Raw genomic sequence first — 25,441 nt, 5'->3', positions numbered from 1 at the left:
AACATTATCATTTCTAATATTGAAAAGTCTTTTCTCCTAATGGAAATGAAATGTTAATGTTTCTGATCAAAGCATGTATTTTCAACAGGCACTTTTTAATCGATGTGTGTAATTTTTTAGCTCCATTTAGCTTCAGAGCTGTGTGGGTGCAATACAGATTCCATATGCTTTTCTCATCCGTTTCTGGCAGCCTGCTGTAAATCGTGTAGTCAACTTGTCCCCAAATGAAGCTAATCACCCGGGACACCAACCCTTATTCCTTACAAACTTGCCAGAGACAGTCTCAAAGCTCTCCCTGCAATGCCCCTCGACCAGTCTTGATGATCTGCTCGCTTGGTAAAAAGACAACGATTCAAACAGCTAAACATGTCAAGGCTGACTCGGGAACTACGGGGCATGTGTTTGCCAAGGACAACTGTCTGGTTTCTCAGGAAAGAGCAGTAACTCATTTGCCTGGCCACTTTTGCATGATTTTCATGTCAGATTGGCACTTCTTAGTGCTGCCTGTTGGGTACTGCTTTGAGACGATTTCTTAATGTTAGGTGTCTGAGGAAGAAGTATCTCCTCTGTCCGATAACTCTTTTTATGGTGTACAATCTTCTGCAGATTCTTCACCCTCCCCTTCTCTCCTTTTGAGGTTGGGCCAGTAATAGAAAGGTTCCATTGTAGGTTCGGGTTAATATTTACATCTGTCTAGTTTCCTCGTCCTTGGGCTTTGGTTGACCGCCATGAAAGACAAGCATTGGCATAGCCAATAGGTCTCGCCTTTGGGACCTTATGAGTGTTTAGCCATGCAACAGTTGAAGTTGATACACCAAGGATATTGTGCTGAATAACTAAATACTTATAAGCTCCCAAAAGCGAGACCTAATGTCTATGCCAATGCTTGTTTGTATTTAGGAGCATGTCCTCTGCCCCAACAGCAGGCCTGCCTCTTCGCTAATAGTAGCACGAACGATACATACGTTTTCTGTTTATAAAATTAGGTTCCCGTACTTCAATGGTAGATAATAATCATTATTTTGGGAGAAAATCGATTTCATTTGTTTCTGCTGAATATGTATATATTTCTTTTCTAAGGAAACTGATGTATTTTTAATATAATTGGGGTTCCAGTTACAGCAATGCATATAACATTGGTAGAATAGGTAAGTAATGTGACAGATTCGTGCTGCATAATTTGTCTTTAGTCACATATATGTTGCATAATTCATCTTTCCTTGCCACATAATTACCCTCTTATTGATCAATGGTTTTGTCAGCTGTACTGCATTAATTTGGTTTCCCGTTTTATCTTTTCTGTGGATGGTTAAAAACTGCAGATCATGTACTTCATACTTTTACACACTTGTTTATGGTCTTGGTAAAGTGCCTTAGATTATACAACATATTATATTGCTGTTTAATCATTTTTGTTTAGAATAAAAAACTCCTGCATTGTTTCACAGATCGCTCTCCAGACATCGATAATTATTCCGAAGAAGAGGAGGAAAGCTATTCTTCTGAACAGGAAGGAAGTGACGACCCGCTTCATGGACAGGTACTACAGCAGTATGCAAGACCTGTAGTAACACTTGCTGGATTTCCTGTTAGTAGATTTAATTTACCCTCATAATCTCTCTTCTATCCATTCAGTGGGAGTAGAGTTTTCCCAGACACTGTTCATTATGAATTTAAGTATAGTTTTCAACAACTGTATATGGTTTTCCACAATAGTATATAGTTGTCTACAACAGTACTGCGACCATAGGATGCACCGAAGATGATAGTTTGAAACCCTTGTATGTTTCACTAAATTCAAAGGCGATACGACAGTGAGATTATTTTTCCTGGTTATGCCTCGTTTGTGAGTGCCTTTGAAGTGGGTGGTTTTTGACGGCCCTGTTGATTCCCTTTCCTCCCAGCTACTTATGTCATGTTACAAGGACAGTTTGTCGTACTCATAACTCATGTTTTTGAAGATGACTAGCAGAAGATATTTTGTAGGCGCTTGCAACAAAGTCCTCTGAGGATCATGCTGGTTTCCCGATTGATCCATTCCCTACACCTCCTACTTGTTACAGTCTTTATAAGTCTGCTTGGAATGTCGCTAGGAAAACTAAGTCGAACCTGGGTCTAGGAGTGATGGTTTAAAAATACAGTAACACGTTATTTAGTTAAGCAAGAAAGGGACTAAAGTGTTAGCAACTTCAAGAGTAGTTGGCACACCAATCAAGGTTCTCTGAATGTAGCAAATACTTTAAAGAAGTAGTAATCTGAGTTGATGGGACTCCACAAAGCTGCACATGCTGAACAGAATTCCTGTCAGCCCATCCTCATGTTACTATATTCCCAACACTGGCTTTATGGCAAAGGTGTGCTCACTCCTGTGGTTGTAGGTGGTTTCATTGAAAAACAATTTCATGGAACACCATTGACGATAAACTATTTCACCTAAACTGTTCAGTGAAAGTTGCAGGATGCATTTGCTATTTCACACAGAAGCCAATTCATAGAATGTCTTTCTTTTTTTGCATTCTTATTTTTAAGGTATAAATGCAATGGTTGCAAGTCTTACTTTGAGAAGCATTTTTGTCAGAGATATTTATTTCAGTGCTTTACAGTGAACATAATTTCTAATTGATATCTTTTACATTCTCAAACAAGTACTTTGATTACATTATTTTCCTGGGCCCTCACCACCCCTAGGCATCATTCATCCTTGGCCCCCTCCTACCCTCTAAACATTATCCATTCCTGCCCCTAAAATCCCCTCCTCATGCCTAACCTCCACCCGTCCCAGAACCTTCAAAAACCCTCACCACACCTAAACTCCACCCATTCCTAATTCCTTGATTATTTCTGAATGCTATATCCACCTAACCAGTAATAGTCTCTTAGATCACAATCACACAAAATATGAATGTCCTTTTAATTAGGATCATAGTAAGAATAATGGTTAGAATCCATTTCGTTCACCAGTAATCACTAACCATTGAACTGTGATATATATATATTCTCCAAAGGACACTCTACAGCCAAAATATGACTCCCCGCCCTCCCCCCCATGAAAATACTTCCACTCCACCCATGTGCGGTTTAAAGTGATTTATTATATAGCTATTCCAAAGTTCAGCAGCATACAGATCAAACCCAACAAGTTTCAGCCCTGAAGCGCCTTTGTCACAAGACTGAGGCACCGAAACACGTTGGGTTTAGTCTGTACCGCACATGGTTGTAGTGCCTGTATTTTCGATGGGAGAAGTCATATTTTACTTATGGAGTGTCTTTTGGAGGAATATACTGGGCCCTCTTAGGGTCTATTTAGCCAGACAAGATTTGGATGTGCAGGAGGGAAGCCAGTGAGAGACCGGCTTGCAGGAGACTTAGTAGGATCCAGGCTCCACGTGTTGCATTTTGGTCAATTTAGGAAGGTTATATGGCTCTGGATACCTTGCACCCTTTGGAGGCTACCTGTACAGGTACAATTGAATCCCCATACCCACTCCCCCGAGTACACGTGGTCTGCTAGGAGGAGTTTTTACTGGGTGGTTACTTGGAAATTAGGGCTCTGAGTCTATGCTCTAAATTAAAATATGATTGTTATTATGCTTTATATGGTTACCGGATCGTGCAGGCGAATGTGGTGTGAACATTTGTATGTTGCATGCAAGTTCATAATAAATAGTAACAAAAGGGTGTATCCTTAAATTATTAAAGATCCCACCATCCGACAGAGAGGATTTGGGGCAAGTGTTTAAATATTGTTATTCTTTTCACCAAATTATCAAAATGAATACAAAGGATAACTGTAAGTGTGTTGTAGGCTGGGATTGTGGTGATTCTTGAGTGTCTTAAAGGGGCAGTGCACTTTTGGTTCTATATGTGGAGAGGATGAATCTGGTAATGGCTTTTATTACATTTTGTCTCTTTTAAACATAGAAATGGGCAAATGTAGCAGCCATGGAGCTCTATGTAATTTTGTTTAGACATTTCCCAAGGTTTTTTTTGTTATTATAAAACAAGATAGAAGGAAATTAATGACTACACATTGGCGTTGCTTGTTTTTTAGATTAGTTTTAACTCTGTTATAGAAGTGGCAGTGACAATTAAAACGACTACCTCTGCAATCCCCTAATTGACAAAAGAATTTCCTTGTCCAGTTTTTACCCCCGACTGGAGAAAAAGTGCAAAGCACTGGAGTCTACACCACTATGCCCAAAACTTGACTCCGCCATTGTGGCAGTGGCTCAACTGGGATCAAAAAATCCTGTCACTCATCATCCAGTACTCCAGACAAGGTCCTTTGTCAATAAAAGATGCAATTACTTTGACCATCCTGCTCATGGTAGACAAATGTAGCATGACATATTGCCCCGTATCAACCTCATCCTGGTTGACAAAAAGGAGACCACTCAGTCCATTGTCAAGGATGGCACCATCATCAACTGAGAGGCATATGTGTCACATGCAGGCGTCTTCCTGGTTGCAGGAACAACAATTCTGCTTAGTTGGGGGTGGCTTTGTTCAAAAGTCTTCCATCCAGATGTTCAGACAGAAATCGTGGATATGCCTTTCAGTGCCAGACATTGTTTGCCAACCATGTAGATTAAGCCCTACAAACCATCAAGACAGACATGGATTCTCTCTAGGAGCTTTACAGTACAGATACCACACCTCTAGTCCTTTTAGTAGCTCAAAAAGATCCGAAATCTATTAATGAGATTTCATCCAATATGGAGGCCAAGTAAGACCTTGGTATCCTTCAAGAAAAACAGGGTGAATGGACCAAAGTTATTCCTCCGGCAAAGGCCATCACCAAGGCTGAAACAGAGCATAGCAAAGAGTAAGGGAGCTTCCCAACTATGCTCCCAGATGCACCAGAAAAGTGTTTGATGTTTCCCACTGCACTCCAAATCTTTATAACATACCTGTACTTGTACGGCTGTCTAATTAAAGTCCCATCAATGGAAGAAGGTCATGCTTCTACTGCTACCTGCATTATCATTTCCGTTAGTAGGGCTGACTTGAAACAACCAAAAGTCCTCCATCCACCTAATCACAAAACTCAAGTTTTTACAGGCCATCTTGGGTACCCAGCTGGGGAAGGCCTTCCCTTCCCCAGAGTGAAAAATGTGCAGATGATGACAATAGAATTTGTTCTGAAAAAACGGTCTCAATCCGAACATGCAAGTCCTTGTTGGATCTCATGTCATCTTGTATCTCCCTAATGCCCTTCCACATACTTAAAATGAAACCTATCCAACAGGAGCTGGATGTTCCGTGGAAGCATGCAACTGGCTCATGAAGTGACACACTGTTAGTCACAAGAAAGCTAAAGTAGACCTTGCATAATGATAATGATCATAGACACTTCAATGGAAGGATGGGAAACCCACATGCAAAAGCAACAGAAGGCCTATGGTGAGAGATGGAAGAGAACCTTCTCCACATGCTCTGTATTGATCAGGACATACAGCACAACCATGATGTTTTACATCACAAATCAAGGTAAAACAATACCTCCCTTTATATCGGAAGGGACACAAATCCTGCAGGACAGGGCCATTTCCAACAAAGCGGACTTTTCAGTGGAGAAACCTCCCAGGGTGCCAGAATGCCAAGGTAGCGAAAAGAGGGAGTTAGGTCCGTGGTGGGGCTGAAGGAGGGCTGGTCCGTTATATAATATATAAACAAAAAGGTGCCCCCTTCTCACATTACTTACAATCTATCTTTTAAGGCGACTGAATAAACACATTCATTAAATCCAGTCTAGTATATTTATTTATACCTTCTACTTATTTGTTTTTTAATGAATGTGTTTATTCAGTAACCTTAAAAGATAGATTGTAAGTAATGTGAGAAGGGGGCACCTTTTTGTTTATATAGAATGCCAAGGTAGGCATGTTTGGCCGTGCCCTTAGAGGGTTCCACAAGAAGGCACTTAATCAGGACCATGTGGAGTACATCTATTGGAAATTAAACACAGATGATAGACATGTTCCCCACTGTGAAGAACCAGAAATGCAGGTTCCACCACAGCAGGATCAGTCGGCTATGGTCCAAGGGGCAGTGACTTTTTAGATGAACTGGTTGAACAGCTTTGCTGCCTTTTTTCCGTCTTTATCTCTCATCTCCAGGGTGCTGAAGAAGGCAAAAGCAGCTAGCTCTGCTCTTGCTCAGGCACAATAGAGAGATTCTCAATCATGACCTAAAGTCACTTAGTCTGACGGCCTGGTTTCTGACCACTTGGAATTTGGCCATTTAGACATGCCAGCAATGTGTAGGGACATTTTAACCTATTTACATGTGCTTTGGACAACTAAGACCTATAATGCTAAAAGGAAGAGATTTTGGCCAGGGGACTTTACCAATTTCCAAGTGGCCCCTCAGGTTCCACCATACATGCTTGAGATGGCCCGGAGTGGTAGCAGATATTGGTCAGTCAGGGCTTACTTGGTTGCAATTTCAAGATTCCAAAGAACTGAAGACTCTTTCTTATCTTTGCTTTCACAGAGAAATATAGAATAATAAAACAATTCACGATAGTACATTTTAGAGTGCTCCTCTGTTAAAGAATCCTCCAGTACCTTGGGATCTAAATACTTTGTTGAATCAAGTTAATCTGCCTCCTTTTGAATCCATGCTTAGCACGCACTTGACATTTGTTTAATTGAAGAATGTACTTTTGCTCTCTCACCTCAGCGAGGAGGATTGGAGAGCTTCATGTTTTTACTATTAAGGAGCTGTACCTTCGATATGCCAAAGATAATATAATCGTGCCTACCAACCCAAAATTTATTCCAGAAATCCTGAGACTCACACTTGAATGAACCTGTATTCCTTAGATCTTTCAACCTTAATCTATCCACTACTACAGAAAATGTCTTTGCAAACGCGGGTTGTCCTCAGATGCTTCATGTTTTACCTGGACAAGATAGGACTTATGTTGGTCATATCAGTTATTTGATCCTTCAACTCCATTAAAGAGACCTCCTGCCATCCAGACAAGGTATTGCACGTTGACTATCTGCTGACATCACTTGTGTCATAGCAAGCAAAGCGCAGGCTCCAGGGCAGAGTGATGGTGAAGTTCAAACGTGGCAAGAACAGCACACTCTGTGCTGGAGTACCTTTACATTACATTTGCTGTACAGCCACATAGAAAAGCCGACATACTCTCACAAAGCATTACTCTCTGTATGTTTATAGAGAAGCTGGCTTGGCAGTGGGGCAAGCAGTTCTACGCAACTTGTTTTAATAATATGAACTTGCATCACTCTTTATTCAAAATTATTTGTACTGCTTGCTATTCTGATTTAAGCATGTGACTATATGAAAGATGCAGTGTTGGAGAAGGTGATTTGTTACTTATCTATAACTCCAGTTGTCCAACGTTGGTATCTTAATAGATTCAAATGTGACCCTCCGCCCTCCTCCGGCAGAGGCTCACTTCTTTATATACCCTTCACACTTAGGTTGTGAAATCTGAGCTACAGTGGCCGCTAGGGGTATGTTTAAAGCTCAAAACTTCCACATAATTGGCTGAAGTTCAAGTTGTTTCAAATAAGCTATTTAACAATGATGATTCTAGCATGTGAATCTGTGAAAACAAACACCACCAGAGACCTGGAATTACAGATAGATAATGTCTTATGAAAGCAAACAACACTGAAGAACTGCGACATAATGTTTTATGAGGCATCTTAGTTCAAGAACGAACACTGCAGAAGATAAGAGATAAATGTTAAGTTGTTTTATATTTAAAATGTTCTAATTTTAGACCAGGATGTGGCTCAAAAAGAAGTCCTTCACACTAGCAGATAGTACAGTGTTGGATATCACATATACTACAGAGTTGGTCCTTGATTATATAGGTGGCCATCAAGACCTTGGTTCTGAAGTTACTCAACTGTTCTACAATTCCTTGAGCTCTGTCACCCCACCACCCCTGACTGTTACCTCTCGGGTAAAGATAGATTGCTTGATTTTTTTTTGGGGGGGGGGGGGGGGGGTGTTAGGGAGGGATTTTTTAAAATTCATCTTTTGGAAATAGAATTAGCTTTGCGTGTTGTGAAAAAAAGAGATGTATAAATAATCAAGAGATATTATTGAGTTCCTACTAGAAGAGCAATTGGCTTATTGTAAATCATACTTTAAAGGTTGTGGTGAGCATTGTCGAAAGTAAGTTTTTGCTAAGGAGCATCAAGTTTCAGTTCGGAGGCTGAAGTTGAAATTATAGATGAGATCAGAATTAATTACCTGGAATATCTCCTGTTCTTTGCAAATTGTCACAACAGAACCACCGTAGATGGGGAATAGCATCTCTGGCCCCAATCCTCTTAATCATTTAGTGACATCTCATATATTTATTAGCGGTTTGCCACATTCTAATGATATATTATATTCAGGTTTCATTTATCAGTGTCTGCCATTCTTTTTATGCTAGATAAAAGTGAAACTCAGTTACTGGATTCCAGTTTAATTTTGAGTTCAACCACAAATTTTCAGTGATTGTGATTGTTTTTTAACCCATTTAACTTCCTGTGTCGAAATCTCAAAGAAAATGTAGCAGTTTTCACAAATAGTGGCAATAAAGAAAGTATTTAGAGGAAAAAGGAAGGGGGATTTTGTACAAAAATGAAGCGCCCACAGAACTACGGCCTCACAATTTTCACCAAATATATTCAAATATGAATTTTAAAAAAGTGAAACTGCAAATTATGCAATGCACTAAATATTCAAGATGACGGACAAAGAAGTAGACCTTAAGTATGATTCCTTTAAAGCCATGGGTATAAGGCTCCAAGACTGATGCTCCCTCTTAAGATCCCCATCAGCCTCCAGATTGGGATTTATTGATTGATAGAATGAGCCCTAAATCCAAAAATTGTTTGAGGCCACTGAAACCAGAGTCTCTAGTGGTGTCTGGAGGACGAGTCCCAGAGAAGAGCCTCAATCAGGGCGAAACCTGTCTTAGGTTGTTTGTGTTCCAGTCCAGGGAGGACCTGACATAGCAGTTCGAGCTTGACTGTTCCCATTGGAGCAGGGTCTAGCCTGAGTTTCAAGTTTAGTTTATTAAGAAAAATTGATTTAGACCTTCTCAGAGATCAACAATACATCCATAGCTAGACAAACATCTAAAATATTATAATAGTACAGACACATTTCAATCAATATAAGATAACATTTATATTTTTCTTAAAATATCAGCAAAAAGCTCTTAAAAATGTAAACATAGAAACATATACTTGTTCATTTAGGGGAGGAGTCATTAAAAATACAAAGTCTAGATGAATGTTTAAGTTAAAACATTTATTTATTTTATTTATTTACTTGAGTTTTATATAGCGCTGGCTAGACCCAGAGGTATCAGAGCGCTTTACATAAGGACACAGCGAGTTACAGGTTACAAATATTTCACAGTAGTTACATAATGGATAAATAAACAATACAGGAGTAAATTAGCCAATACGAGAGTCAGGATAGGAAAGACCAGGGACAGCAGGTAATCCACAGGGAGGAGACAGCAGCAGGAAGAAAACTTGACAAATGTCCATGACCCGCCTGGGTAGGTGAATGCCATAGCGGTGTGCCAGGGCCAATCTCCCCTACAGCTGTCGGTGCAGCTCCACCGGGAAGCGGCCATGTATGCGATTAGTCTCCGCCAGAGAAGAGTGAGTATCAGGAGGGGATCAAAGGCTAGAAACCAAAGACGGGTGGTAGGCGCTGGCGAGGATGGTATGATAGGAGGAGTGTGGTTTTGGCAGCCATCTTAAAGTCAGGCGCGTCAAGTCTATTAGTCTCCATGGCTCAGTGGTTAGTTCAAGTTGCCACCAGTTCTAAAGTCGGTTAAAAAGCACAGTGCCAAAAATCCTGGATGAAACATCAGGATCCTGGTCTCAGAGAGGCAGCTGGAGGGGAGCCAGTGTAGCCTTCTCAGGCAGCAGCGATGATCTGGGATTACAAGACGCTTCTGTGAGGCGCTGGGTGTGTGCTGTTCTTTGTTCTGCCGATGAGAACCAGCAGCTCTGGAACCCAGCTCTGAGTCACCTTGGAGAGGGTGCATGAGCAGCCATGGACCCGGCCGCAGGTGATAGCATGAGGAGGAGCAGCATGTCTATTAGCATTTGAGGGGGTACTCGCCGTGCAGTGGAGTAGCGCACAGTGTTCGTGTACTTCCAGGCTGCAGGCACGGTCCCCACAATGGGTCCAGCCGCGAGGGAAACTGCAGGGCAAATTCGTTGGCCCCTCCCTAGCCGCACCCGTACCTCTCAAATGGCGCAGGCAGGCGAGGTCTATAATGCGGGGTTTTTCTCCCCCGGGGAGTCTGCCTGAAAGTCGGTGATTCAGGAAAATAAGCAGAGGGAGGGACGAGGACACCATCAGCTGGAAGATTGGAGGGCGGCAAAAATGCAGCTCATCACTCTCAGCCTCCAGGCTCATTCCCGTAGTTCCTTGGGCGCCATCTTGGCTCACTGGCCCACTGGGACAAAACAGCACAGACCTCAGCCACTCAGGATCGGGGGAGAGGTGATCGTTGGATCCAATTGGTCTGCCTGCATTCCGATTGCGGGCCCATTATTTTCGGTGGGAATACAACCCGGCAAATCGCTGCTCTGGAAGGTGGTGTGCAGGTTCAACACCGAGCTTCAGCTCAGAGCGGCCATGAACATTTCAATTAAAGGAACTAAAAGGCACTCCCAATTATCGCCTAATACCGGGCAAAGATGAAGTACATGAAAAAGGTTTAGGAGACCGAAACCACACAAGATACATTTAGTGAAATCAGCTGGGGCTCTCTCTTCTCACTAACAGGCAATTAGTGAAGATACCCTCTCTGAAGCAGCAAAAGATGTTTCACATTATGTGATATTTGCTAGGAAAGCTAATGTGTGCTACCATACTATTAAACATTTTTTAATTCATGCCATAATCTTGGTCAGGAGTATAGCCTAGTTTGCCAACTTGAACTTACAAACTATTGAATAGCTGACCAGTAGTCCACAATTCTAGACTGCCATATCACAGTTAATGCACCCTAACGCAAAGGACAAATATTTTGCAAATGTACTTTTTTAACCCAGGCTTTCTCAGACTTTAATCAGGAAGTGCCTTTAAGGATGGTGCAGGTGCATGGAAGAGCTAATGACCCCATCAGATTATACTAGCAAGTGCTTGAAAGTAGGTACTGTAAGACCATGTTCAAGTCTAAGAAAGTACAGGTATAGATAAACTCAGATTACACAATTTGTTTAAAGTCTTACCTTCATACGGGTTTAAAAATGACCATCTAGATATGGGGTATATCCCAGAGCATATACCAAAGATGAAAAATCTTTGTTATATAGTTCTAATAAATAGTAAAAATGTCTCTCCCCCATAGCATTACAAATCTTTTGAGGAACACCTGCATATGTTTATAATAAAACGTCATAAAAAATGTTATGAAGAGCACCTGCATGAGCCAAGGCTTTTTTCTCTACATGGTATAAGTGCAAGTTATGCAAGAGGTTACTAGCAAAGATTTTTCTTGACAACCTCCACTTTTTCTTTGTCCATATACCAATTATACTTTAAGCCTTTCTTTTTCCACCTGAACACTACCACAACATTTATCTTCAAAAAATTACTTTTAGCATAAATGCATAGTTCTTGCAAATTTCTTTGTAACCCTAGAGGAGTTAGAACAAACAGGAAAATACCACCCGCATAGAAAAGAGTATGAATTGAAACCAATTTTGGAGGCAAATTTACCAAATGGCAAGATCTTTGCTTAAAATCAGGATATATAACAAGTATTGTAGTGGTGCAAATAAACACCCCTGTTTTAACCCATTGGGCTTTGAGGTAATGGGAGAAAGGCCTCTGCCCCCCCCCCCCAATAAAATTATACACCATGTGGAGAAGTACAGTGCTATGACTAAACATAGTAAATTACAGGCACGCCCAACGCAAATAATTGATGCCATAAAATCAATCTGCCCACATGGTTGAAGGTGGTGGAAACATCTATAAAAGCAGTATAATCCATTGATGTTTTTCCACCAAGTAGCTGTCCAGAATAGTCTGGAATACTGCAATATTGTTAGTCACTAGTCGATCTGCCCGGCCACCAGACTGCTCCAATGGAATGATACTAGCCTTATATGCCCATTTGTCAAGCTCTTATAAGATCCCCTGTGCAAAGAGCTTTCCTATTGCATGCAGAAGATCAATCTGACAATTTCCTGGTTTTGTGGAGGGGAGCAATAATGCTCCCTTGCCTTGGTTTTGTGATCCTGCATGTCTCATAGCAATGTGCGAACAGTGGCTTTAGGATCTTAGCCCATTGTTCAGCATTCTGCTTTTAAATATTTACCGGGGGTCATGGCCAAAATGGCGGCTGTGTGGCAGCACCTTCTTGGAGCGCCGCTCGCCATGGCCGCATAGAGCGTATTATTGGGCAACCGAGGACCCTCACACCGGCTTAAAAAATCCCCATACCTCTTACAGGGAGCAGCGGAGACAGGAAGGGACTGTGAGCCTGCGCGTAGCAGCCTTGAGGCCTCGTCAGTGCCTGCTGAGAGTGAGGGCCCACGAGGAGGATTTCAGCGACTGCGGAGGACACAGGGGAGCTTGGCCCATGGGAGACAAGGAGAGTGAAGGAACTTTGCCTGCTCGGCTCCCCGCCGCAGCCTCCCGCAGTTTTCAACTTTGGCACCCTTGTATCTACTCTAACACCGCTAACACCAACGAGACCCGAATACAGGCTTGCGGTGGCGGGTCATTTCATTTTTGTGATTGCGGAGGGGATACAGAAAGTCCAGCGAGTGCAGCTGCCATCAGACAGCGGCGGCTGAGAGTGTGCCGTAGACGAACGCGGAGGTGGCCCGGTTAGATCTGGGTGCAACCTGCATCCGTGGGCCCTTGACACCTTGCCGCCGCTTTGCTGGTGCGGAGCCGGCAGCCTCTGGTGCCTCTGCCAATTCGGTTGGCCCTGCCTGGAGTAATTGTTGCCATCTGCAACATTCAAGGCTCAGGGAGGAGCAGTGTGGCGAGGTCCGAACACCTGGAGGGGGTGATTGATCGGGCCAGCGCCCAGACAGGCGGATCAAGATTACTGAGCACCGAGTGGTGGGTTCTGTCTGGAGGCCAAGTACTGACAAGTAAGGTGTCTGCGGCGGTGGGAGGCATGATACAGGCACCAAATCATTGGGTTGCAGGAGTATTGGGCCCAGCATTTCAAAGACTTGCCCCATGGCAGAGTTGCTCACAGGAGGCTTGGCAGGGGTTCAAGCACCTAATCCAGCGGCAACCGGAAGGGTGGGCAATTGGACCCACAGCCACTGGAGAGCACAGAAGGCTGGATAGACATCGCTGGCCCGGAGCGAGCTGCCATTTTAGACACCCCCCCCCCCCCCCCCCCCCCCCAAGTGAGGAAGCAGGGCGGTGAGCAGGTCTGAAGCAAAAACCTCACCAGAACACGCCTGCAGGTGGGGTGGGGGGGCCGGAACCGGGAAGTTAGCGGGATCTGGAGCGGGACACAGCGGAGATCAGGTAGACCTGGAAATCTAAGTCCTCACACGGCCAGGGCCTACCATAGACCTTCTTCTGCTTGTGTGGAGAACTGGTTGACAACCAGGTCGGCAAAGACGGGCCAGTAGTTGGGAACATAGGTCACAAGGCTTCTTCGGGGCTGTCAGATTGCGTGTGCCTGAGAGCAGACATATCCTAGGGAATTGCGAACGACCTAGGCGGCACTTAGCACCCACCAGACGGCGCTAACAAAATATCCGTCTGCGCCAAAAAGGAGACCAACATTAGAGACCTACTGCAGAAACCGGGGGGAAACGGACGGACGTACAGGCCACGAAGTTGCCCCCATCACAGATGCAGGAAGGGGACCTAGGCCACGCTGACCAAGGAACAGAAGAACCGTTCACGAGGAGCTTCTTGGAACAGCTATTTACTACGCTGCTGGACGACTTTGCAGCGTTGAGACAGGAAGTCCCCACAGATATGAAGCTGGTCAGAAAGGGTATTAGTGAGCTGGGAGACCACATTGACAACCTAGAAAAGGCAGGCGATGGTAGGGAGGAAGAACTTCACTCGCATGCTCGTGAGCTGATGGATCTGCGAGACCGCAATGAAGAGCTGTGCTTGCACCTCAAAGATTTGGAAAATAGATCTTGGCACTCTAATATACATATCAAAGGAGTCTCTCTTCGCACGGAGGCAGGGAAGCTGGAGGAATTTGTGACCCGGCTTTTCCGACATGCTGCCCCAGCATTAGAAGATCATGAGTTTTTTTTGGATCGCACTCACAGGGCGGGCCTCCAGGCAAAGAATCCAGGCCAACACCAAGATATCCTCACGTGCCTGCACTCCTATCACCAGAAGGAAGTCATTATGGTGGCCACCCGAGACAAGGCAAACATTCAATTTGAGGGCCTACAAGTGAGCATCTACCAAGACCTCTCCCAGCTAACACTCCAGTGCCGCCGGTCCCTGCGCCCCGTCACTACCTTCCTGCGGCACCATGAGATACGCTACAGGTGGGGGCATCCCTTCAAGCTACTCTTTGTGTGGGTTATAGAAACGCATGCAGTGAGAACCCTTCAAGAAACGCAGAAAGCCCTGGGAATGGACTTTGTGGAAGGGGATATGTAAGACCAGCACCCGGGCTAGTAAGGAACTGAGCAGGCCGCGAAGAGGAGACTAGAACGCCAAATCGGGAAAGACTCACGCATACGACCCTCAGACAAAAAGTCAAAAGGAGTGAGAGGCATTTATTAAGCAGCTGCCAGCATGAGACGGAGAAGGTGATCAGACAACAAAATTAGGAGGCCTCTGGAATTGCTACAAGATTACAGAAGCAGAGCGATTGCCGGCAGAACCGGGACAAGAACTGAGAACGCCCATCGTGGGGGGAGCCCGCTTCTCACCCACTGGAAGACCAGATGGTGCTTTACGGCCACCGGCCAGATGAACCCACGCGCCAAGGCGCCTTCGAAGCCCAAAGGAGGGCAGTTGTTTTGTTGATGCCATGTTAAAAATTCTTCTCTTATAGATATTTCTTACTCCTTTTTTTCCCTTTCGTGTCCCTTTGGCGCACCCTTCATCCAGCCAGGAATCAAAAACGAATGGGTGCATCACAGCGAGGACTGCTGCGAGGGCTCAGGGAGAATGTCTCCAAAGTTGAGTGGGGGCCTCAGGTTACATAACACACGGGGCTGCCCTATAAATCCTGCATGGTGTAAACTTGGGTGTGGGATGGGGAAGGAGGGCCACCCCGCTAAGGCTGGGCTACCACAACTAGGGATTTGGGCTTCTCATTCCCCATGCATTGAGAAGGGAGGGACAAATATCTCCTTGATACACAACTGGGAACTCGCCAGGTTGGAGGTTTCGGGTCACACACATCATCCAGCGGACACCAAGCTTAGGGGATCACAGACAATTGAGAGAGAGGGGAATCCTAATTTGATGCACAAACATCTACAATGCTTCAATGGCACCCCTTAACACTTTAATAGTAAGCCTCAATATGCGGGCCTTTATTCTCCGGCGAAGCGAAGGGCACTCTAATCTTACCTCAAGGAAATTAAATGTGATGTCTGCCTTTTGCAGGAAACCCATCTGAAACACGCAGACTTGACTCGCCTCCGGTCCCGCTGGTTTGACCGCCAATTTTTGTCGTCCATGTTTGGGAAGAAGGCAGGCGTGGCAGTGCTTTTTGCAACACACTTCCCAGGATTGAAATTGGAAATACCAAGTAGGTTGCAGTCATTGCGGGTGGACTTGGGAGGTCATCACTATACATTGGCATCAATATACGGGCCCAATGAGGGACTAGCGGTGTTTCTACTAGAAACCTCAGGTGAAAACTTTATAATAGGGGGAGATTTTAACATAGTACAAGACCCAGCTCTTGACAGAACCACACACTGGACGGGCGATTTGGGAGCGTTAACTACATCCATGCAGCAGTGGTTGGGGGAGGTGGGACTCAGACGCCTGAAGACAACGTAACCCAGCGGCCCGGGACTACACCTTCTTCTCTGCAGCTCATCAGTCTTTTGCCTGACTAGACTTCTTAACCACACCACGGGCCACATCCATAGGCATCGCGTCACTCTCTGACCACGCACCTATTAGCTTTTCCTGGCGCCTTGAAGGGGACTACCAGAGACTTAACCATAAACTGCTTACTTATGACGCCAATATCCAAGCGATTCAGGATGCCATACAAACCTTTATGGACCAAAACGATGATGGTCAAACGCACATACACTTACTATGAGACACACTGAAGACGGTCATCCGGGGACAGTTTCTTGTGATAGCGGCCAGATTGAACAGGGATAGGAAAAAAAAAGAGGGACCGACTAGAGGGGCAGGTCAGAGAACTAGAAATGGTACATAGGGAGACGGGGGCTGTTTGGGTATGCAGCCAGCTTACCAATGCTCACAAGCAGCTGAAAGCACTGGATCTTGATGGGGTGGAATACTCCCTTCTCCGCACTAAACAGAGCTTTTATGAGGGGAGAAATAAGGCGGGCGGCTGTTGGCGTGCCTGGTTACCTCCCAAATACTGCAGCGCCATATAGCAGAGATAGAAACCATGCATGGAGACACAGTACAAGGGGATGAACTGATAGTCCTCAAATTTGAAAAATTCTACACAGCCCTGTATACGGCAGACCCTTCGGATGAAGCCGCAGCAGTGGCGTATTTCGCTCAAGCACAGGTCACCCCTCTTCCGGCTACAGACGCAGACAAATTAGAGGGGGTTATCCAGCCAGATGAGGTATTAAAGGTGATCCAGGGACTGGCGTCGCGCAAGGCCCCAGGGGAAAATGAATTTTCCTTGAACTTTTATAAGACCCTGGCCCGAGCTTAATCCTGATACTTATGCGACTCTTTAACTCCTTCAGTACTGAAGGAACTATCCCCACCTCCATGCGTATGACCACGGTGGTGGTCTTGCCAAAGCCGGGACTGGACCCAAAGAAGTGCACATCATACTGCCCCATCTCGCTCCTGAATGTTGGTCTAAAAATCTTCATCAGTATACTGGCAGCCCGCTTAGCACAATACATGCAGGGGCTGGTGGACCCTGACCAGTCCGGCTCTATACCCGAAAGAAGTTGTAGCGATGGCTCCCGACGACCACCTTATCGACAAGACCCAACGTTCGCAGAAGCCAGCCTTGCTCTTGTCGGTAGATGCCGAGAAGGATTTTGATTGGGTCCAATGGCCTTATCTGCGCTTGGATTTGGCGCATTGGTGCTTCATAGATCGGGCAATAGCAAGCATACATATGTGGAAGGTCCCTTGGCTACTCAAACATTACAGCCCAGAGGGAGTCTACATCTCCCCGGTGTTGAGAACCACGCTGACTGCGTGGGACAGGGTCAAAGTGGCACAAGGCCTATCAACTCCTATGTCCCCATTGACCCCTTTCATAGGCCACTCGGAGTTTCTGCTGGCGTGTCAGGGAGAAAGCAACCTTACATGTCAAGAAGCTAACTGCAAGAGGGAGGGGGGGGGATCCCTTTGACGAGAACAGGATAATGGATTTCCCCCAACTATCAGCGGGATATGGTCTCCCCAAATCTACGTACTGGCTGTACCTTGCCCTAAGGCACTGGGTGACATAACCAAAAGTTAGTATACACACTGGGCGGCTCTTAACGAAATTCGAGAAATGGTTCATAACCAGAACCTCAGACAAGCAGTTATTGTCAGATATATATGCCTTTTTAATCACATCTACACAACGAAGTAAGACTGCAGCGCAGATGGGAGACAGAATGTGTGCGGGAATTCTCCCCTAAAGACTGGCAGGACACTGTGCAAAGAGCTAGAGCTTCCTCCTGTAGTATGGCAGGCAAGGAGATGTTCCTCAAAATAGTGCATTACTGGTACTACACCCGAGATAGGGTGGCGCGCTGGAAACGGGGGGCAGATGCTCACTACTGGCGCCACTGCGGCCAGATAGGCACTGTGACCCATCTGTTGTGGGATTGCCCCAAGATACAGCCCTTCTGGTACTTCATATTGCCTGACATAAATACCACATACGACACCGACCTGCCACGATTTCCAAGTTACATTATACTAGGACTTCCGAATGCCTTAACATACCCCTTGAAATCATGGAGGGGAAGAGCCATTACGATAGCTTTTGGGGCAGCCAAAGAGGTGGTACTGACTAGGTGTGGTAAGGTGGGCATCCCAACTAGGTTGGACTGGTTACATAAGTTATGGGAGGTGGTATGAATGGAGAAGATAACAGCTAGCAAATCTCATTGACTCCCCCATTTTGACAAAACCTGAAAATCCACACTGGAGTTTATATCTATTGAATTTAATGAACTTACACACCCCATGTACCTATGTGTGCTTGGACTTACTAGAGTTCCCCCCGAGACCTGAGGACCAGCGTTGGATTGGTAACACGGGCACTCGGGCAATGCCCGAGGGGCCAGTGTCCAGTACCAGCTGTGGCCTGCTTTTTTGAGTAGCCTGGGGGGCCAATTTGGGCGGGTTCTGCATTGTTTGGATGCCACCAGCGACCCAGTGGATTCCTGAGTTGCCTTTCTGGAGGTAGATGGGCGTTCATTACCTCCCTTTTATCAACGGCAGAGGTGTCACTCTCTTTCTCTCGCTAGGCCGGCCCATTAATGTGTGCATACTGAGCTGGGGCAGGGGGCTGGAGCAGAAGTTGCCTCACTTGTTTTCAGGTGGGTTTCACCAGTGTGAATAAATACATAAATGTTTTCTCTCTACGTTGAAATGCTGTACAAATCTATCTGTATAGATTATACAGGCGTACTGTGGGAGAGGCAGAAGTTCAATTGGCAGAGGATATTCTTCTTCATATTCTAAATCATTCAGTTCTTCGAATTGCGGGGCGAAATAGTATTTCACATCTTCCGCTCCTAGAGAATCTACACACTGTATCCATTTCGGATCCAGTGACACTGTAGGCAGGTTTACTGGGCTGAATAGCGCCTCGAAGGCGGATTCCGCTGTGAGGATATTAATCCTTTTACCATGTGCTAATTCTCGTTCATTTGCTAATCCAATTTGCACTGCTTTCACAGTTTTTTCTGTGTGACTGAATGTTTTTTCTACTTGTGTGTACAAGTGAGATTTAATTGAAATTGGTACCTTTTCTCCCACATTAGAGGTCAGGTACGTGAATCCGCATCCTCCTGGGATGACTCGGATTACAAGATCGCGTGTGTTGTCACGTGTATCTAATTTTGTTTTTGCTAACATTTCTGTTTGCAGTGATCTCAAAATTTCTGTGTGTTTTTGAGTCCAATTGATTTGTTTAAAATCAGGTTTAATTAGTACCCTCTCTGCGTAATTTAGAATGTATGTTCTTCCGAAAATTCAGAAAACCTAGTATGGATTGTAAATTCTTCAGCGTTTTTGGAGCTTGGAGTACAGCGCACTTCTCTAAGAAGTTGTCCGCTAGGCTTTTTCCTTCACTTGATAATTCGTATCCTAAAAATAATACTGTCAGATGGGCAATTCAAGACTTTTTAAACTTGAATTTGTAACCCTCTGCTGCGAACCCAAGTATAATGGTGTTCACTCTTTTCAAGTGAGTATCCAAGTCGTCGTCTGTGAGGTAGATATCATCTACGTAAGATAATGCCTCATCATCATTTATTTGTAGTAACTCTGTTACCCTAGCTGAGAATAGTCCTGGGCTGTTCTTGAACCCCTGTGGGAGTCGACAGAATTTTTGCTGAGACCACATTACGGAGAAAGCGGTCAAATACCTGCTTTCTGGTGCAATGTTTTGACAAAAGAAACCATTAGATATGTCTAATGTCGTTTTATACTTTTTCCTAACTATGTTATTCATTAGGGCTGCACTATGCGAGTTTTGTACTGCAAATGTATTAAGGTGTCTGTAGTCCAAAACTAGACGATATGAATTGTCTGGTTTGGAGACAGGAAACAAAGGATTGTTCATTTGAGAGGTGCATGTTTCAATCACCCCCTGGTACTCAAGTTGATCTAAGATCTCCCTGACTTGCTGACTTGTTTTTTAGCTTCTTGCTTAATGGGATACTGCTGTTGGGCAGTTGGTTCACTTTTTAACTGGATTTTGTGAGGAGGTGAGTCCTCATCCCATCCTACATGATTTTTATATAATGCCAGTGCCTAGGCTACTGCCCATTTCCTTGTATAAGTATATTTTTTGTGAATCGGAATGTGATTCGAGAAGGCAGGCATAATCATTTCTTCGCCACGAAGGCACTCCCTGACAAACTCTGGGGGCCAATCTTTTTCAGCTAACAGAATATCATAGCCTTTTGAGAGTTTATCCCAAAATAGACCCTTTATTTTCCTAGTCTTATCACCCTCTATACGCAATGTTATTTTGTATATCTTATGGGGCTCGCTAAGTCTGGTGTCGGCAGTTTCAACCTGAATGTATTCATTTGTGTCCACTGTCTCCAGATGACTCATCAAGATCTTGCGGGCTATACTGATTTCTGCTGCACTGTCTAACATTGTCTGTGCCCACTCCCCGTTTTTCAACTGTGTCCTCAGTATTCTCGGCATGGTTGATTACTCTAATACTAGCTACCTTCTTTTTTGGAAATTGAGATTTTTTACTCTGAGCAGGTTCCTTGTCTTTGGACTTGGTGTGCTCTCCTGGATCTGACCGTCCTCTTCTTTCCGATTTCTGCGAAAAAGATCGAGAGGGACGTGTATCAATACTTTGATATCTATCAGGCTTTTTCAAATTATCCCTATTTCTAAGGTTGTATCTTTTCTCAGAGGGCTCCCTCTGGGGAGACTGGTGTTCTCGAGTGTAGGAGAGTAGGGTCTGCAATCCTATGATCACCCAGATTTTTTGCTTTTGTTTCACTGGTTTATGACTTTCTCTGGCTGTGGGCCTGCTAATCAGACCCACAGCCTAGCTGTTCTCTCACTAAATTGACATGTGTACCTTAGGTGCATTATCCAATTGGGACTGGGCCACCTTATCAGACCCTGTAACTCAGGGCATAGGTGTACCCAGGGCCTACCAGGGGCTGAAGCATGTATTATGCCACCCCTGGATGGCCATCTAAATCTGACACAACTGGCTGCACGACAGCTGGGGCAAGGTGGTGTACTCACCCTTTGCTTTAGATATAGTATACCTATATCTAACCATAAAATGGACACACAGATTCCTATCAGTCACTCCTATGGCAGGCCTTGACAATCCTGAAGGCAGAGTGCTTGGAATAGTGTGAAATGGTGCTCTGGCATGAGCTGAGCCCGTTTGCAGCTTGCGGAACCAAGTCCTAATAGCTGTTCCATGATAACGCATACCATATACTCTTAAGTGCATTATAATCCTCGCGGTTAAATGCTATCTTTGGTATTGCTTTATCAAAACATGTCGAGTAAGGTGTCATACGAATTGGAATACTAACCCCTCGTCAATTCTGGCGACGGGGTTAGCATTCCACCCTTCTAGAGGGACACGACATGTATGTAACTGTGAACCCCGGTTAAAGTTAACTGAAGCCTCAGCTCCACAAAATGGATGCTGCAACCACAGACACGAGTCTGACCTCCTGCGGCTGGGAGTCCTTCCAGCGAGGAGAGCTTGGACAAAGGGTTTCCTGTCAGGGGCGGTGCTAGCACCATCCCAGACAGGGTTTTGTGTATCCTGGGTAGGCAGGGCTTTACAGGAAGGTGACTGCTGAGTGGCACCCCGGTGCTCACTACGCATAGGCCGGCCAGAACCAGTTCCAGGGGCACACCAGCCCCTGGCCTGGGGAAAGTCCGGCATGGGAGAGGGGTGTAACCACCCCCCTCCTAGTCCCACCCATAGGCAGGACCTAGTCACCGGTTCAGCCCCTTTTCCAGGTATAAAGTTAGGAGCGGGCCCCCTTCCAAATTAGATCATCTTTGGAATCAAGACACGACTTTCTTCGAAAGGACTTCAAGATTTCTTCTTCAAGATTCTCCCTTGTGGCTAAGGAGTAGTCACCCTGCATCCGCAGGCACCATCTTAAGAACACTGCGGCCTGCTGCAAGTCCTTCCTCCGGAATCCGACTGCCCAGCTCGACGAGAACCGGCTTCCCTGGCACCTCTGACCTCTACTCACCTCTACAGCCAAGCTGAGAACCGTGAGTGCGACGAGACCTCGAGGGACGGGCCATCTTCAAGACTGCACGACTTCTTTCCAGCACGACCGCCGAGGGATCCTCTGGTGAGTGCTTTGGGGTCCGAGAAGCCCCGACCCTGAGCAGCTCCAGCACCGAAGTTCAGCCTCCCAGCATCTCCACGATCTGCGTGGGGCCCTTCTGCTTTTTGCTGCTCACCGCGTTGTTTGGCTACTAGCCCGCTGGCTTGTGGCCTTCTTAACGATGCCCGACGACATCACTGCTGCTGATTTGGTTGCTCCAGACTGGCCTTTGCTCCCTTCCAAAAGAGGAGCACCCCGGACCCTCCTGGTCCACTCAAGACGCCATTTTAGGTCCAGGCGTGGGCTTGAATTAGCCAAGGCTTTGTTGCCCAATCCTGGGTCCAGCGACGCCGACAGCTTCATCCATCGTGGGACAGCTCGCTCCTCCATCCTGGTCGCCGACAACGCCTCCTGGTCCGTGAGATCTGCAGAGCACAGCGTCGCCCACTCACCTGGTCGAGGTGACTACCATCCGGTGCCCTCCTGGTGCCACCTGACTACTGGCTAGTAGTCACGAACTTGGTCCCCTCTGCTTTCAGGTATCGTCCATCTTCGAGATCCAGGCTTGGATCACTCCGAACTCTCTTCACTGGTCGCCTGCCAGCATCTTCCTTCCAGGCTCCTGGTCCGCCTACGAGGATTCCCGACGTCTTTTGAGACCTATGCAGCTGCAGCCCCTGGGCTAGGTAACTTCGGCATTTCGGTGCCCCAGCATAGCCTCACTATCCAAGGGTCAGAATCCACTTTCGTTTTCCTCCTACCAGGTCGGGTTCGCCCGAGAACACTAACTTTGCTTTTACTAGCTACCATAGACTTTGTCCCGCATCACGCGTGAGAGTGCACACTCTGCACCCGAGTCCCCTAGGCCTCCTAGAAGTAATCTAAAGATTCTATAGTCAAGTCCTAGCGATTCCAAAGCCTATTAGTACTGTACTTACCTGCTAGTAATTTCGCATTCCACTTTCAGAGTATATGGTTTTCCGTGCCCCTCGGGCATTTGTATATACTGTGCTAACTTAAGTATTTTCGTAAGAGTTTTGTTTTGTGCTTAGAACCCTGTCCTCATAAAGAGTACAGGCCTGTTGTGATTCTAATAAATACACTGTTTATTTTCATAACACTTGTGTGGTGTCCTTTCACTTGGTGTTCAAGGGGTATATGTGATGGTATAACAGCTGGCTTAACACGCCCTCTCGAGTCTTTAGCCTTAGACTGCTCGTATCCACGCTACTAGGATAGCTGGTCTATAAGGTTGACTTACAACCAATCATCAATAAGGGTTGTTGGACTGATACATAGTGTTCACTAGAATAGTGAGCACTGCATATCAGGCCACCTTCTCACATCGAGTCGGAGTTCTTTCCCTCCGTCGAGGAGACCTTCCTCTGGGCTGGAAGACTTTTTCCTTGGGAGTGGATTGTTTATTTCCATCCCAGCTCTTTTTAGGAGTGTTTTGAATTATTTTTAATAAATAATTTTTCAGGGTTTTCGAGCAGTTGGGGCTTTACTGGTTTCCCACCCAAGCTGTCTCTACCTAATTCTTCATAGCATTTCTCTATGATTCTGGCAAGCTCAACTGGCTGATCTGTTATATCTGTTTCCTTCAACTTCTGGCGGATCGCCACAGATGCTGCTTCTCCCTTTATATTGGCTAATAATATAGCCGAGACCTGCTTGAAGTCTTTCAGTAATTTCATACCAAGAGTTAAAGCAGGTTCTGGACCGTATTCATTCTGAATCTGTCTTAGTACATCTGGTATTACCGCCATAGACGGAACACCATGTGTTTTTATGTATATGGAAGCAAAGACTGTACCCCAAGTGTCACAGTCCTCCACGTGTGGTGCGATTCCCATAGGAAGGCAGATGGTCAAGATTCTGTGTTTCTCGATAGGGGTAGTATCCGGAAATACTGCCTCTATTTGAGTGATTTTTTGTTCTAACCAGAAAGGAATTTGTTACCGTTTTACGGGTGTTTTACCAAGACATGACTGTATGTTCTGTGGTGTAATTTTATTAGTGTTCCCTCAGCTGTGGTACATTAACAGCTGGTTGGACTGTTGCAGTCCGAATTACATAATGGACTAATTGCCTATGTATTTTTATAAGTGTTTTTAGCTGTACTAACAGCTCTTCTTTAGACATTTTTGCAATGTCCGGATGTGGTGTGTAGCTGGCTAGAACCGGCCACGTTGCTCCTGGTCTACGTAGTGGACCGAGCCTGGTAATATGATCATTAGGTTTTAGGGCGCCATTAAACCAGAGCAGGTGCTCTTGGAATTTTAGTGGGATTTCAGTCTCCTCGAAAGGAGCGTACTCATCCGGTGGTTTCTCTATTTTGTAATAGTGAAACTCTTTTGTTCTAGCGTTTGCCGCTGGAAAGTTTATCCATGAATAGAATACCTCTGTCTGCCGATATTCGTGTGCCTCTATCACGAAAATTACTGTACCACCTTGTGGTGTCAGTCCGTTTTCTATAAGTTTTAAAGTTAAAGATTTTCTTAAATGGACCGGGATGTCGATAGCATCCGGGTCAGTCTGTAGGAGACTCAAGTCTTCCTCTATTAGTAGGGTTGCCAGCCTAGCTGCTTCCCTTTCTTCTTCACTGTCTGACATTTTATAAATGCAGGGTTTGCAGAGTAGGTCTCCAAGGAGACAAAGATTAGGTGCACAATATTTTGGAACACTGTATCCTTCATCGTTGAATAAACCAGAGCTTTACATAGGAATCTCTTCCTACTGAGTTCGGGCGGATTTTAACCTTTCACCCACTCCAGACGTCTATTGGAGTATTTATGGGAGAAAGGGGTCTGTGTGAAATATGCACGACTGAGTTACTCTAACGTCTTGCGTTAGTTTATCGCCTTACCAAACGTTTGGGCGCCATGTAGTGTAGTTCCTATTTTCCCAATAGGCCCTGCGCATTGGAATAACATAAACAGTAGTATCGACGTAGAAGTGCGGATCTTCCAGACCTCCACTGACTATGCTAAACTTAATTGGGTTTGTTACCAACTAGCTCAGAGGTCACTGGAAACTTTCTTGACTGAATAGGAAGTGATCAGCTTCCCTGGCACAGCCAAGAAGGGATTCAGTTTTCCAACAACCGTGCAACATGACAACTTTGCTCCTCAGATCAAGAGTCGATCTCTAGGGTCGTGTGAAACAATAGACAGTTATTTTACTCAGTCAGTGGTTGTGCAGTTTACTTTCACAATATGTAGAGAATAGAGAGACGGGCGTTGTCAATAAAGGGT

The 25,441-nt window shown here is 45.2% G+C and overlaps 1 protein-coding gene across 1 annotated transcript in view; it reads left to right on the top strand.

Annotated features, from left to right (window-relative positions):
• The window catches only part of PACS1 (phosphofurin acidic cluster sorting protein 1), a 1,518,728-nt gene that overhangs the window by 596,173 nt on the left and 897,114 nt on the right, over positions 1–25,441 (top strand). The window contains exon 6 of the mRNA XM_086938495.1: positions 1,449–1,540. Within this exon, the coding sequence (XP_086794621.1) occupies positions 1,449–1,540 (92 nt within the window). The remainder of the gene's footprint in view (positions 1–1,448; positions 1,541–25,441) is intronic.

Source organism: Lissotriton vulgaris, chromosome 9, assembly GCF_964263255.1.
Source record: "Lissotriton vulgaris chromosome 9, aLisVul1.2, whole genome shotgun sequence".
NCBI lineage: Eukaryota > Metazoa > Chordata > Amphibia > Caudata > Salamandridae > Lissotriton > Lissotriton vulgaris.
Note: the sequence above shows the minus strand (reverse complement) of the source record. Positions and strands in the feature narration are given on the sequence as shown.